The sequence below is a fragment of the Battus philenor genome, unplaced genomic scaffold (assembly GCF_028537555.1).
Source record: "Battus philenor isolate CCGP_79_NKW_IND1 unplaced genomic scaffold, ilBatPhil1.0.hap1 SCAF_8, whole genome shotgun sequence".
Taxonomy (NCBI): domain Eukaryota; kingdom Metazoa; phylum Arthropoda; class Insecta; order Lepidoptera; family Papilionidae; genus Battus; species Battus philenor.
In genome coordinates, this window is record NW_027181748.1 from 3,089,929 (window position 1) to 3,105,903 (window position 15,975).

At 37.9% G+C, this 15,975-nt stretch overlaps 1 protein-coding gene across 4 annotated transcripts in view; it reads right to left on the reverse strand.

Moving 5' to 3' along the window:
* The window catches only part of jar (Myosin heavy chain 95F jaguar), a 76,638-nt gene that overhangs the window by 3,637 nt on the left and 57,026 nt on the right, over window positions 1-15,975 (reverse strand). Inside the window, exons 11-24 of one of the 4 annotated variants that reach the window (XM_068775287.1) lie at window positions 15,698-15,821; window positions 14,941-15,049; window positions 14,138-14,335; window positions 13,705-13,929; window positions 12,329-12,536; window positions 11,319-11,560; window positions 10,702-10,814; window positions 9,353-9,460; window positions 8,227-8,364; window positions 6,787-6,879; window positions 5,455-5,499; window positions 4,196-4,316; window positions 3,323-3,440; window positions 1,472-1,654 (exon numbers count right to left, since the gene is read on the reverse strand). In XM_068775287.1, coding sequence (XP_068631388.1) covers window positions 1,472-1,654; window positions 3,323-3,440; window positions 4,196-4,316; window positions 5,455-5,499; window positions 6,787-6,879; window positions 8,227-8,364; window positions 9,353-9,460; window positions 10,702-10,814; window positions 11,319-11,560; window positions 12,329-12,536; window positions 13,705-13,929; window positions 14,138-14,335; window positions 14,941-15,049; window positions 15,698-15,821 — 2,025 coding nt within the window. Of the gene's footprint in view, window positions 1-1,471; window positions 1,658-3,322; window positions 3,441-4,195; window positions 4,317-5,454; window positions 5,500-6,786; window positions 6,880-8,226; window positions 8,365-9,352; window positions 9,461-10,701; window positions 10,815-11,318; window positions 11,561-12,328; window positions 12,537-13,704; window positions 13,930-14,137; window positions 14,336-14,940; window positions 15,050-15,697; window positions 15,822-15,975 lie in introns of all 4 variants that reach the window. The other 3 variants (XM_068775286.1, XM_068775289.1, XM_068775288.1) reach the window with 3 other exon arrangements.

Below are 15,975 nucleotides of genomic sequence, written 5' to 3' on the forward strand. Positions count from 1 at the left end.
TGCGTGCATGCAGTGGTCACGTATGTACGCACCCTAGCACGGGCGTCTGGTCGGGGTGCAGTTAAAGTTAAGTGTTTGTATGGTCGACTGTGCTTGCTCACGAATATGTATGGTTATGGGTATATACGGCGTTGTGAGTATTGTCGCGCGTGCGTGCATGCAGTGGTGACGTATGTACGCACCCTTGCACGGGCGTCTGGTCAAGGTGCAGTTAAAGTTAAGTGTTTGTATGGTCGACTGTGCTTGCTCACGAATATGTATGGTTATGGGTATATACGGCGTTGTGAGTATTGTCGCGCGTGCGTGCACGCAGTGGTCACGTATGTACGCACCCTTGCACGGGCGTCTGGTCGGGGTGCAGTTAAAGTTAAGTGTTTGTATGGTCGACTGTGCTTGCTCACGAATATGTATGGTTATGGGTATATACGGCGTTGTGAGTATTGTCGCGCGAGCGTGCACGCAGTGGTGACGTATGTACGCACCCTTGCACGGGCGTCTGGTCAAGGTGCAGTTAAAGTTAAGTGTTTGTATGGTCGACTGTGCTTGCTCACGAATATGTATGGTTATGGGTATATACGGCGTTGTGAGTATTGTCGCGCGAGCGTGCATGCAGTGGTCACGTATGTACGCATCCTTGCACGGGCGTCTGGTCGGGGTGCAGTTAAAGTTAAGTGTTTGTATGGTCGACTGTGCTTGCTCACGAATATGTATGGTTATGGGTATATACGGCGTTGTGAGTATTGTCGCGCGTGCGTGCACGCAGTGGTCACGTATGTACGCACCCTAGCACGGGCGTCTGGTCGGGGTGCAGTTAAAGTTAAGTGTTTGTATGGTCGACTGTGCTTGCTCACGAATATGTATGGTTATGGGTATATACGGCGTTGTGAGTATTGTCGCGCGTGCGTGCATGCAGTGGTGACGTATGTACGCACCCTTGCACGGGCGTCTGGTCAAGGTGCAGTTAAAGTTAAGTGTTTGTATGGTCGACTGTGCTTGCTCACGAATATGTATGGTTATGGGTATATACGGCGTTGTGAGTATTGTCGCGCGAGCGTGCATGCAGTGGTCACGTATGTACGCATCCTTGCACGGGCGTCTGGTCGGGGTGCAGTTAAAGTTAAGTGTTTGTATGGTCGACTGTGCTTGCTCACGAATATGTATGGTTATGGGTATATACGGCGTTGTGAGTATTGTCGCGCGTGCGTGCACGCAGTGGTCACGTATGTACGCACCCTTGCACGGGCGTCTGGTCAAGGTGCAGTTAAAGTTAAGTGTTTGTATGGTCGACTGTGCTTGCTCACGAATATGTATGGTTATGGGTATATACGGCGTTGTGAGTATTGTCGCGCGAGCGTGCATGCAGTGGTCACGTATGTACGCATCCTTGCACGGGCGTCTGGTCGGGGTGCAGTTAAAGTTAAGTGTTTGTATGGTCGCGTGCACGTGCATGAGGTCATGTATTTCTACGCACCGGCCTGCAGCAGCACGGGCGTCTTGTCGGGGTGCAGTTCCATCTGACGCGCCACGTAGCGTCCGTCGAAGTGGGCGTACCACCAGCCGCGCCGCTCGCCGCCGCCGGGCCGGACGAACGGGATGCGGAAGTAGCGGTGCCGCGCGCCCAGCACCTCGCGACCGCTCACACGCGGCGCCTTCGCTGCTTGCACGCAAACACATATATATACTTTAATGGAATCAGGCGTTACTTCGCGGAAGTCCACCCTAAGCAAGAAAAGGACCAATATTCAGCCACTTCCGCACATGTAGTGGTAGTCGTGCAATGAAATGCACCGCCCGCCAGCCCGCTGATAATTGCGCATGCGGCAAACAATGCGAATCACACAACCGCCACCACCAAATCACTCAACACGTGTTTCACCCCTCCACGGGGCATCTTCAGGAGCTATGTTATACCGATTAGTGCCAAACACAGAGTGTTACTATTAGTAACTTCAATGTACGACTTTAAAACATTTTCTTGTGATATATTTATAGACACATATGTTTATTCGTCTATCACATGTTCAGATAAAATGCCACAGACCTGAGTAGAACAGGCAAAACAAAGTCACCTGACCTATGTATTATTTATATAATTTTATAAACATTGAAATGGCCTGGATGCGAACACATTATTCTAAATGTGATATACTCTATGAAGTAATACACGAAGTCATGCTTAACCATAAACTTTCTTTTATAATTTTCTTAAAATCTCTCAATAGATAGGACCTTATTGGAAACTGGTATACATTGCCCATAAAAAGATTTGCTTACGCAATTGTAACAGGAACTACATTACGTTTGGTACTCCTTTGTTGGGAAGAACCTACGCCTTTATAATACTTCTTTAAATCAATTTTAGAATTTCATTAAATAATAACTAGAAAAAATCCTTCTAAAGTGCAAGGGATTATTATCAACATAATTTCAGCTCTAGGAGATCCACTGAACATAGGGCTACTTCATAGATTGGATCGGTTGTAGGCGGCCTGCTTCCGGTGTCTTCTGACGAACTTAGGGCCTGTCGACGTGTATTTGCCAAATTGAGGTTTCAATTCCACATCCTTAAGACTCCAGCAGCCATCTGTTCTGTTTTCTATGCTGACCTACTCACTGCCACATACTTGCCAATATGCTACAAAAATCCTGATCATAGGCCATTTCATGGCTCGTTGAGAGAAAAAAATCTTTACAATGAGAAATAAATTGAAATATCGAAACAAAAAAAAGACGCGTGAAGTGATAGCTGCACAAAATATTAAGGAGATTGTAAAAGAGGCTAAAAAACAAAAACCTTCTGAGTTTGTTGCAGGCTTTTCTCAGATCAGAGTGCGTTTGGGACCCTCGTAGCTTCTTCCATTGTTAGGAAACAAGGAATAGTTTAGAGAAAAAGAGAGGGAGAGATTGAGTAAGGGAGTATATGTCGTAATCAATCAACAATATTTTGATCTTACGATAAACCCATGCTAATGCTAAGAATTGAGAAATTTATTATAATTTTTTTTTCTTATTTATTTAATTGTTATCAAAACGCCAATGCTGGCTGATGAAGGAGACAAGCCGAGCCCGGGGAGTCTATATTAAAAGATTTTTTTTGATTTATATGTAACACTACCTATACCAACTTTATTAATTTTTAAATAAATAACTTATTTTATATTGTGTAAGTTTTAGTTTTATATTTTTTATTATATATTAATTTGCAGTAATTTTTTATATTCTTGCATGAAAGGGTCGCCGATATGTTTTTGCGCTCAAAACCCTGGAACCGGCCCTGCATCATTATAAATGATTACTATTCATATTTGAATAAATGACTGACCGGCCTCCATGATGGACTGCGGTGCGCGCTCCTGCTCGTGCAAGGTGGGCTTGCGCGCGTTCTTCGCCTTCCACGCGTGGTACACCTTCAGGCGGCGGTGGAACTCGTGCCGGCACGCCTGCGGTATATGTTATACTTATAGACTACTGTTTTTAAGGTGTATATCCACTAGAGCTGAACGAGAATGTGTAAAAATTATTAGCTGTTTGTTATTGTTTTGAAGAGCTCGGAGAGTCAGAAATTAAAAGATCCGTAGAATAACCAAAGTCTCTGATATAGCTCGAAGAATTGCTCATCTGAAATAGCAGTGCACGAGGTAAACGACTGCCGCTGAGTCCGAATGGTTTTCACATGGCAACCATGACCTGATAGACGTGGTAGGCTTTCTTCTAAGTGACGACATAGTTAAAGTCGCTGGGTGCGAGCAGCGCTAGACTGGTTATGGTGACCTTTGGGCCTAACCCTTGTAGTGGGCGTCGGCTGACGGGATAACGAAGGTAAATTTCATTCAGTTCAGTTCATTAAAAATGTGCGAGGAAGCGTATTGAAAGAGCAATAGAAACAATCCATTCAAATTTGTACAGCGGGGTAAATAGAGAGCATCCACATAAACGATCTTATAAACAAATCCCCGGCGGAATCCCGATCCGGTAAAAAATTAACCTACTGTACATAGTGTGTCATCCTAAGATAACCAGTATCTCACCTTGAGACAACCCAAAAAAAGTATCTCTGATATCCGGTAAATAGTGTCTCACCTCGACACATCCGGTATATAGTGTCTAACCTTGACACACCTGTATATTGTATCTCACTTTTACACATCCTGTATAATGTGTCTCTTCTTGACACACCCTGTATATAGTGTCTTACCTCGAGCAGCTCTATGTCGCAGGACGTGTTTATCGTATCGCGCAGCTCGGAGTACTTCCACTTGGACAGGTCGTACTTCTGCTTGCCGGCCATAGCTTGCTGCATGCGCACGCGCTCCGATCTGAAACGTATTCAAACTGTAACATCCCAATTTATGATACAATTCAGTCATATTAATAAATATATACATATATATATGTATATTAATATGTGTTACTGTTTGTTATGTTGGCGGAATATTGTTAAGTTACACTGAAATATTGTTGTTTTGTTAATGTTCATAAAATATCTATTTTTTATACATAAATAAATTAAGGAAGATCCTAAATTAAAAATAACAAAATTGTTATTAATGAATACATACATACGTATAAAAATATTTCTCTAGCACCTTAGTCACCCCATAAGTTTGAAAAATTGTTCTCAACAATTTTTTATAGCTTTTGTATTTTGTAAAAGGTTCTTAAAAAAAAGTATATAGCTCAGAAATTTTGATTGACACAATTGAAACTTCACGCGTTTGACAATTAGCTATGAACTTCGCGCGTTTGATAGTTCGCTATGAATTTCGCGTTTGACCTTTCACTATTAACTTCGTATGATTGACAGTTCGCTGTGAACTTCGTACGATTGACAGTTTACTATGAACTTCGTACCATTGACAGTTCGTATTGATTAATTATAGTCAAGACAGTACGTCTGTTGGGTCTATTATAAAATAGGTATATAGAGAAGAGAGAGTTAGCAAAATAAGTCTGTCTTTGTTACTAATCAAATAATGTAAAGTGTGTTAAATTAACAAAAAACTTATCTGTAAAGTAATGTTATAAATAAAATTTATACCGTTAGTAAAAAAAACTTCAAAGATTATCTGGCAATGTGAAATTACGAAGAATTGATATAATGTTTGATGTTTCTACTAATGATAGAGTAAATACTAAACACTACAGTTATAAACTACTAGGATACCACTACTAGTGCCGACCAGGAACCACGTGCATTAGAAACAGGGTAAGCAGAAGCCTAAAAGAGTTAGCGGAATTAGTTTGTTATATACAACATGACCTTTTTCAAATTGTCAATAAATAAGATTCATACAATTTGCAATTTTTTTTAAATTGTAGATTAATTAAACAATTTTGAACCTTAAAAAAATCTTGAAGATTTGTTACGGTGTTTATTTGACAGTTTGAAAAAGGACATCACTACGAAGGCGGCGTGCAAAAGAGAAAACAGCATATTCTGCGTCACGTTTGTACCTGTTTAACTTATTCTCCCCGTTCACTGTGTCCATTGTTGGGAAACTGTGCAAACATATCATAATATTACTCATGATGTTACCATCGGTCAAGCTATGTACAGGAAGGATGCGTCCCAAATACATTATAATGGAATTTTGATTTTTACTTTAGACTTTTTACCACACCATCATCAGGTACATTCCTGTATTACATCATTTTAACTATCTCTCAATCTTTTCAGCTTTTTAATTCTGTAAGTTATGTATGTATTTTCTTGATTTATACGTCTAATGAAAGAGGAGAAGGAAACCACTTTTCTAAATAATTTAAATCGTTTTTCAATAGAGCGTTTTTCTATACTGAAGTTGTAAAAACTTAATAAGACTTTTTTGTATTGTTCCTTTTGGTTAGAACAAAATTGTTTTTGTTATAAGAAAATTAAAATCACTGTGATTCTATTTTGGGTTATGTACTTGATTACATTTTTTTTTTAACAAATAACTCAAAATAGAGCAATTTTAAAAAAATGTTTTTTTACTATAATTAAAACACTAAAACATATCAGACCATGATATAAATAAATATTTGTAAAATATTAAATCAAAATATCTACACTCCTCTACATAACATCCTGTATATAAAAATTATTTATATATTTATTTCCATTGGTCACGCTATGAATTGAGAATGGCTTTACTGATACCATTCATGGTACTTTTTTAAGTTTCCTAATACTTTTTAGAAAGTTGTTACTAGAAAAATGAAACCTTTAGTGCGGCTTGCACAAATAAATTTCTATGGCATTAGTTGAGTGTAAATGGCATAAATTATGCAAGTCCTTTTTTATATGACGAACTATATCTCCTGTTTTCGTGTTGGAGAAGCATTTTGGCATTATCTATATACACACAAAAATTTAACAATGTATGTAAATGTTAATACTTTTTTAATAGATTGTGGTTCAATTGTGGTTCAATTGTGGTTGAATATAATATTATATATATTAAGGTTGAATAAGATGCAATAAGGGCTGTTTGAAACCCCTTTAGCTTTTAAAAGATGCTATAATAGAAGAATTCATTTTGATTGTAGTTTCTATCGAATCTGCCTATATTGACATCTCATTAACTACACAAGGGGTATGATTCCATGGGGATAAATTAAAATTAAAATAAAATATTATCTATGTTTGTTTTGAAACTAATCAACCAATATCATTTAGTCCTTGGAGAGATATAAATATGTACTTTATGACTACAAGAATTTTCAAAGGTATACATAAATGTAACTTATGTTTATGTAAGTAGTAAAGAGTATATAACTTAATATATATAAAAGTATTAATTTTACCTTCGTAGCTGTGGTGGGGAACCTTCCACATGTCCATTGGTCTCTTCGGCTAGCCTCATTGCCATCTCGTGATCCCTTCTCTCCTGTTCGAGCCTGGAAATAATTATTTTGAATAGTATGCGGTGACGACGGTGATATATATAATGTATGAACATATAGAACTATATCTACACGGTGTAGTACTCGAATAGCAAAATAATTTTGTTTATATATATAAAGATAAGACGTTTGGAGTTTTTTTTTATAATTATGTTATATTTTGAACATGGAACAATTTTTTTTTGTTAAGATTATTATCCATATATCGGCTAGAAAGAATAAATTGTTGTCTATAGAACACGGGGAGATGTTAATTTAATAAATAACTATAATAAGGTCTAAAAGATTCAGGCGTTACTTTGCGGGAGTCTGTCCTAAGTAAGAAAGGGACTAATATATAGCTACTTCCGCTATGCAACATATTATTGCATAGTGGAAGTAGCTATATATTAGTCCCTTTCTTACTTAAGTGTAAAAGCTTTAAAAGGATAAATAAAAATCTAATTTTTCAGCAAATAGTCAGCCTATATAAAGCAATCACAATAATTCATTTTAATATTTAGTAATCTGGATTTTAAATCGATTTTTCTTACTATACTATTATTAAGTTATTCATTATTTGTGAAACCATTGATTTTGGTTTCCATGTACCATATATTAGTGACAGTAAAATATAAATACATTAACCTCTTTAAAACTTTTACACCTATGACCAACTTTAGTAAAATTCAAGTTTTTAATAGTTTAAAATTATTTTATGGGTTTTGTCTAAAAACTAAATAAATATATATGAAATATATAACGGCAATTTACTATTACGTATTGTAAAATCGCATAATTGTTGAAAATTTATTATTGTAGAATATATACATATATTAGAAAACCTGTCTGTTAAAAAGTAATTAAGGAAAAATTAGTGGAGTATACTTAATCCTTAATAAGAGTTGTTACTCTGTTAATAAAATTTAAGAAGATTCTTCGAAAAATTTCACTGATCGAAGAATCTTATTCACCGAAATAATGCTATTGATGTTCGAGTTGCTGTCATCACTGTTTTTATACATCTGCATAATTCACTGCCAATACTTTGTGTTCATATTTCTATTACATCCTACTTTTAATATTAAATTTTTAGTAAATTCTTGCAACAATTTTAAATGTAATTGTTTTTCTATAAACCGATTCCAAAACATCTTATCTTTGTAAAATTTTGAAGTGTGTTTCGATAAATGACTTTCGAAAATGCTAGCTACCTAAAATCTTCTATAATCGCATCTGTAATGGATCAAGCTTATTGTCAATACAGTTTTTGTTTTATGTCATTAGCTTCACAACAATTACATGCAAGTGAGAAAAGGACAGAGCTATATAATAGTACTGTTAGAGGAGAGTGTAACCAACCTCTCCCTGTTCTCCTCATCGGCTTTGGCGGCTTCCTCCATCTGCTCTTGTAGTTTGAGCGCGGCTAGGCGGTCGCGCTCTTCTTGTCTAATTCTCTCAGCCTCTTCTGCCTTGCGACGGGCTTCCATCTCGGCTTTCCTGCATAATGTTAGTTAAAATTACTACTTATATTAAAGAACCCAATATAAACAACCTTAATTCAAATAAACTTATGTTTATGAGCACCAATATACTCTGACGACCGCCCAATAACGAATTCAACAAACAAGCCAGTCGGGGCTGACGGCGCGACATAAGTAGAAGATTACAATGGAGGATCGTTCTTTAGGTGGCTTTGTTTCTTCACCTCTCCTCCCCATCCAGCGTAGAACCGTCTAGAAATTGCCAGCTGTGATATTTTAGTAGGAGTCTCGAGAAAGGCAGTTTCTTTATCTGACGTTTCGTCAGCGATACCAAGTAATAGAACAGCTATAGTCGACATGTTACCGGTTGTCTAAGTGAACCAGTGTTCGCGGAGTTTTAGTTGAGTAATCGCGTAGTTACGCAATTTAAATTCAAAATAAAACATTTTTTGAATACAAGTTGCATTTTAATTCGTACCCCATCTTGACTTGAATGTGTAACAGGTTATGATTATCTACCTATGTAAAAAAATCAATCGACAAATGTGTTACTAAGTGAAAAACAGATCGATTAATAATGCTATTTTCACATACTTTCTTTAGGGCGACGGGAAATAATAAAAATCATGCTTATTTTTCCCTTACACATTATAGAGAAAATTGTCAACTGTCTCTAGCAAATTAAATATTTGACGTAAGTCGAAACAGTAAAGGCTTATATTTGTGAGTAATATTTGTTATTCGCCTTACGCTTAAAGGCGTACAATACTGAAGATAGGCTTCCGCAATAGATTTTCAATAGGACTGGAAGCAGCTTGTCTCTAGTGACTTCCGATCACCTTGTGCTACGTGCGTTGTCTTATTAATAATAGTGATCACTCGAAATTAAGTTCAGTTTGTCAATTATTTCTATTGTACTACGACAGGTTATTTATAATAACTTTAAGCTTTTTTTAAGTCTATTGGAGTAGCCAGTTGTAAATAAATTAATTTTAGATACTAACATTCGACGATGCTCTTCTTCTTGTCTAAGACGCTCCTGCTCCTGGCGTTTAGCCTCTTCAGCCGCCCGCATCTCTGCTTCGATCTTACGCAGCCTCTCTTGTTCTTCTCTGAAAAGAGTATTAAACAAAGTTTTTTTTTTAATAACCTAACACGTCTCATACCAGGGCAACAGGACGCAGATGCGATTACATTATTTATTTTCGAGCATAGTTTAACATTTATACAGATTTCGAGGAAACTAATTTTTTTTTAGACTGGAATAAACTTTCATTGTCATTTCAGCTAATAGATCTCCACTGAAAGGCATAGGCCAAAAAATATGATGGTGAGGATGTGCCATTATCACCACGCTTGGCAGGCGGATGGGTTATCGCAGTGTGGTATTATGGTATGCAGAGGACGCTGCTACTCATCATCTAGAAAAAACTTGTGTCAAGAGTGGCCACCTGTATGCATAACAATGTTGGGTTCAAATTATCATCCTCAGGAACATTGCAAACGCTCCATGGTTTACAAGAAACAAAGAGATACATGAGTACCTAAATACAACAGTGGATGAACATATGAAACATCTGTCATCACCCAAATTAGCTCGTTTTTTGGATAGTTTAGGAGTTAAGAGGTTGAAGTGAAACCACGTGCGGTAATTGGACAGTCAGGCATTTTCTCTTTTGCTCTATTAAAGTGTGCACATAGCATATCTGACAGTTTTGTGACTTATTACAGGTAACATGATAAAAAAAATATAGATTTTAAAGGTTAGTTATTGGATCTTGTATCCCTTTCAAACGTTTAATTTACGACTAACTGTCCTTCTTTAAAATATTACTCATGCATCTCATTAATTGGTTCAAGTTAAACTCTCACCAGTCTCACTCTTTCTTATTCGAATTGCACACTATCTGTCTCACTCGCATAACCGAACCTTCGACTTACGATCGTTTGCAGTCTTAAATTTAGGCAACCTATTCTATGCGTTCGAAAAATTGACGGCCTAAAATTGTGGTGCTGGAGACGGATGCTCAGAATCTAGTCGAAAGCGCACCGAACCTGTTCAAATACGAATCCTCAAGTTCTTTGGACATATCACCCGTGACTCAACGGAAGGTTTGGTGGTGCAAGGCTAAGTGAATCTCGTAGACGCTTTCTGACAAGATAGAAAGACCTCATCAAAACTGAAACCAGAAAGTTGGTAAATGAATTCCTTCACTTAACCAAACACCGAGCTACATGGTGACACATAGCGAGAGCAGCGAGGGCATCAGAACTGACCGGTGCATGACTACGAGAATTCTCACAAGAGTGCACGACTGGACTGGAGAAGGAGATTCTCTTTGTACTAAAATACCTGTTTTTCTGGTCGGTCATGGCCTTCTGCAAGGCCGCCATTTGGGCCTCTGTCTCTTTGGTGAGCTTCGTGTACAGTTGGTCTATCTCTGCTCGGGTGATCTTGGCGTTACTCTGAAAAAAATATACAACGTGATTCAATACATTGTTAAGAACCATTGTAGTCTAAAATTGACGTTTATGATTATGACGGTGGTGGTAGGGGGAGAGTAGTGGGGGGGGGTTCCGGTTCCAGTTTCTATCAAATTGGTGTCTTTTGGAATTCTTACGAAGCTGTTAATGTATTTCTTACTAGTCATTTTTGTAAATCTACAGAAGTGTGGTTCCCAGCAGTAGACGTATTATAGCTAAATTGGTGATGACACTGATCGACTTTGTTTTGAACAATATTGTGGATAAGGAATGAGCTGGGGGTGGCATGTATAACGCACGCAGATATCTATTTTTGTTCCTTAGGAGAACTTATGTGTGTTCCATTGAGAGTTCAAGGAATCTCTCACCAGATGTATCGAAAAGAAACGAAACAAATGTAACGAAAAGAAAATAGTTCGAATGGAGATGAGAGACATGAACAACCCAAAATGTGTATATTGTATCAATTCAATAAGGTTCTCATACCTTAATCGTAGCGCAAGCATTTCTTATAGAGTTCCTCAAGTTCTCTATGTTCTTCTTAGCTGTATCTTTCTCCTTCTTCAACTGTGCGACGACGGTCTCCATTTTTTTAAGGTTCTCCTCGAGCGCCTTGATCTTGATAATTCCTTTGTACCGCGGTTGGTGCTGGCGACGAACCAGGTAGCCGCGGATGCTCTTTTGGGTGAGGACCAGACATGCGCGCCGGTAGAGGATTTTGTTCTTTACTGTGTAAAACGTAAATTATAAATTACATTAACATTTTTTAACTATAATTGTAATGACGTTTGCGTAAGTGCAAGACGGGATATCTGTTCTGAAATACCTCGTGTGCGTCTTGTCAAAATGGCACTTTCCTCACATACCTACCTATTTAAATGACTCAAACGCCTATTTGATACAAGGTTCTTTTTGGTAAGCAACTATGAAAACAGCTCTAAAGTGAAACTAATAGATAATTTTAAGAGTACATTCTAGGACTTTTTAGATACAAAATTTCTTTCCATTAAATAAAGAAACACCCCGTTTTTAAGTAAGTATGAATTCTAATATCGGACGTATGGTTAAAATTTATTCTTAATGTGCTACAAAATAAAAAGATACGCTAATATATAGTTATTGCAATAGGTCTAGCTATTTTCAAAAAATTATACCGTACGTTTATACTAATGCGTAAATGCCTTCAGTATCTATAAACGTAAAAATAATTTTGCTAAAAATAATTTATGTAGATGATGTATTGGTGTTCTTATTGATCTATCAATTTGAAATCGAAATAACGAGATCGCTGAGGAAACACTTTATAAAGATAATTAATAAAAAATAACAAAACTTGTTTCATTTGTATTTAAATAAATATCTCCTATAGTCGACAATCCATTCTTAATTTCGCTGTTAAAAGAATATTCCAGAAGTCAAATAAAAAAAAGTCTAGTAATATTTGATACAGTCTTTCGTGCTTCAACGGTAAAGTAAAATAATATTTGTTCGCATACGTTTAATGACAGAAAGCGCTGCGAAGATGGAACGTCTCCAGCGGGACTTGACGAGCCAGGCCAGCACAGAGTCCACGATGGCCTTGAGGTTCTCAGGGTCGGAGCGCATGATGGTGTCGAACTCCGAGTACTTGCCGGGCCGGAAGAACAGCCGCGTCACGCCGAACTTGTAGTCCTTGTCCGATAGACCGAAGCTGTGCACTATCGCCTGCAAGAAAAACCTCACGTTATGGTTACTTTGTGGGGTTGCCCACATCACTCGCCCTATATCATAGAAAGTATTCATAGATCGCCTGAAACCGTCATACACATTACAAGAAACTCCCACCCAGGAAGACGAAAAAGAACAGAAAGAACTTAAATAGACCAGATCAGGACGCAGAGTGAAATTAACAAATTTTTACCGCTCATGAAACGGTCTTTTGGGGAGAGTGATGTGGCCAACCCCACAAATGTCATTTAAATTTAAGAGTAATACGAATGACATGAGAACGTCACTGCGACAATGACGTAATAAGCATCGGTCGAATTAATTGCGTTTTGTGAATATTATTATTAATTGGAGCATTTCACAATCTCCACTTCTTTTCATAGGCATCTCCCAAAGGTGGTCACAATGACTCGTCTTGCCCTGCCCCGCACCCAGTAACTTCCCATGACCTTAACTATATTCTCGGTCAACCTATTGAAGAGTTTACCCACGTCGCGTCTACTGGCTCATGGTCACACCACTTGAGAACTTTGCCCCACTACCACATTAGACCAGAAATTCTTCTAACTACCCTCACCATTCTTGGTCTGTTTAGTACAAATTATTTAGATTTTCTAATAGATGGCGCTGCCGCATTATTTGCATAATTAATTATTTCGCGGTGTTAAGATGCACTTTTCAATGCTTTTTCTTTTCAATTTTTCCATGGTCATTCAAAGATAAGTCTCTTACGAAAATACTCTTTATGTTCTATGTAGAAAAGTAGTAAGTGTGATTGACAGGGGTCTGCAGTAAAAGGGGTTGAAATAAGTATATTTGGTTTGGGATGTTAAAATAAGCGTTAAGTATGTAGTATCGAAATAAAGAAAGGGGTGTAGAGCGGTGCAATAGTTTTTTTTTTTGGGAAGAATGGACTAGGTGTTAAGGTTAAAATAATTAAAATGTGTGTTGCGGTGTTGTAATGGGTGTTGAGATTCGCGGTAAAGTTTCATATTGTTACTGTGGATGCAGAGCATTGTAATAATTGTTAAGGTCGCGGAATTATGCGGAGTGTTAAAATGGAAAGTTAGGGGTGGAAGTGATGTAATTGAGTCGGCGAGGGGGCGTAAAGCGAGGATATGGGTGATTGGAGGTGGAGTTAAGAGATGTGATGTTTTAATCGAACCTCGCAGAAGATCCTGGGCGAGAGACGCTGCAGCTGCGCGGGCAGATGCGCGGCGTAGACGTCGTGCAGGTCCCGGCAGCGAGCGCGCGACGGGTAGCCGTGCTGCATGAGCGCCAGCACGGCGGCCGTGCCCGAGCACTGCAGCTGCGTGAGCACCAGTGCGCCCTCTACTGCGCGCCCCGTCATACGGCTGTTCGGCTTCACGCATCGCACGAAGTTCGTGCCCTGTTCAACATTGTTTTTATTTCCTCACAAATCACTTTATATACACAATAATTGGTTATAGATGTAAATGCTTCAAAGAGACTAATGTATAACAAGTCTGTCGAGGCAAACAAAGCCTTTTGAATTTTGATATCTCATTAAAATAATGCTTCCTTTTTCAAAATTTAAAAATACTAAATTTGTGTAAAATTTCTGTATAATAACTAACGTTCTCTTTTAGTTTATCCATAAGCTGCGACAGCTGAGATTGGAACTTAGCGCCGACTGATATAAAGTTGAGTTTCCCTTTGGCGTTATTGTTGTCGGACGTCTGGAACAACTGCTGCACGAGCGGGCTGCTTGATTCCTGCACTAGGAACTCCAGGGATGCATGCAGGGCGTCGTTATTCTTTTCTATGAATTGATTCTGTAATAAATGTTGTAAATTAAACAAGTGTCATTTAAATGTTTAAGAAGCATCTTAATGTAATGGTTTCCGATAGGGGGCGTTACCACTTTCTAGTTTACCATGTAGTTTTTAATTGGGGCGGTAACGTGTACAAAGGTATATGGAAGAGAGGAGAGGGAGGAGGACGGAGTGGAGTTAACTTTATGCCGTCCGGCGACAACGCAGTTGTGTCGTGCTCAAAAAAGCGGCCAACGGCCGGCGACACCATAGTAGTGTCGCGCGCAAAATAGTATAAATAGTATCGCCGAGTTCTGTTGGTGTTTTGTTTAGGTAACCATAAATTACATACGTCAAAAAGTTTGTCAAAAAGGTAAAACATTTTGGTCTTGATGATTAAATAATTGTGCTTTTTTATCCGTCAAATTTTGCCTCCTTGTTGTTGTGGATTTCATCAATATTCCGTTGATATAGAAATTTTGGTACTTTTTAAAAAAACGCGACAAGTATAATTTTGGCATCTGATTCTATTTCTTGTTCATGCCTTTACACATAGAGTACACTCTACACAATCAGGTAAAGGTCACATCTGATTTTGTCGATGAAAAAACTTAAATAGAACATACCGTATTGTAACACACAGCGCCGGCGAAATGTCTTAAAAGAAATCCTTCGTCATCTCTTAAAGTCCTGTGTGCCTTGAGGCGAGACGCACGCGGCACCTGTAGTCGAGAGCTGAGAACAAATATTAAAGTAACAAAGTTAAAAATGTATTGGATATGCCTTAAAATTATGTACAATAGATAATATAAATACACTTGCACTTAACAACACTTAATAACACTTTGTTGCACGACTACCACTGCATGTGTGGAAGTGGCTAAATATTGGTCCTTTTCTTACATATAAAAACACTGCTAAGTAGTAATGCACGCTTTATATATCGATTTAATCCTCATAATAAAAAAGATATGTTTAAATCTATAAGAAGAGCGGGGAACCGAAAGAGAGAAATAACTTTAGTGATCGATCAATATTTGTTTAATATTTCAATACAAAGACTCGAGAAGGCTATACCTCGGGATCTGTAGCTGTTTGATGGATCATGTTCAATCATTTTAATTGAAAAAATAAACTAATAATCTCTCCTTTTAGTTATTCATTTTTGTAGATAAGAATCACACATTACCCTGCCTCCGTCAGGCTATATTGAACAAGCAGAAGATTTCCCTCCGAAACAAAAAAAATACATGCCCCGAGAATTACCACGAAGAACTGTCTTTCGATACAGTATATATATGAAACATTATTGCTTATGTTATTAATATAAGTATTAAAGCATACCAAATAAAACGTTAGAATAATTAATAAAATGATATTTACTTAGGATTGTTCCCGCCCAGTTGTTTGTGAACGGAGTGGGTGAAGTGGCTGAAGTCGGGCTTAGGTAATTTCGACTCCTCGTCCAGCAGGTGAAAGATGCCGTGGTTTCTGCTCTCAATCAAATCTAAACAAAAAATACTCTATTATTATTGTTAAACATTTTAGGATATTTTAAGATACGGAAATCATGACGTTTTAGAAGAGTTCATCCAGATTGTATAAAACGGCAGATATACTACGGCAGAGTTCTTGCAACTCTAGACATTTAGTACAAAGCC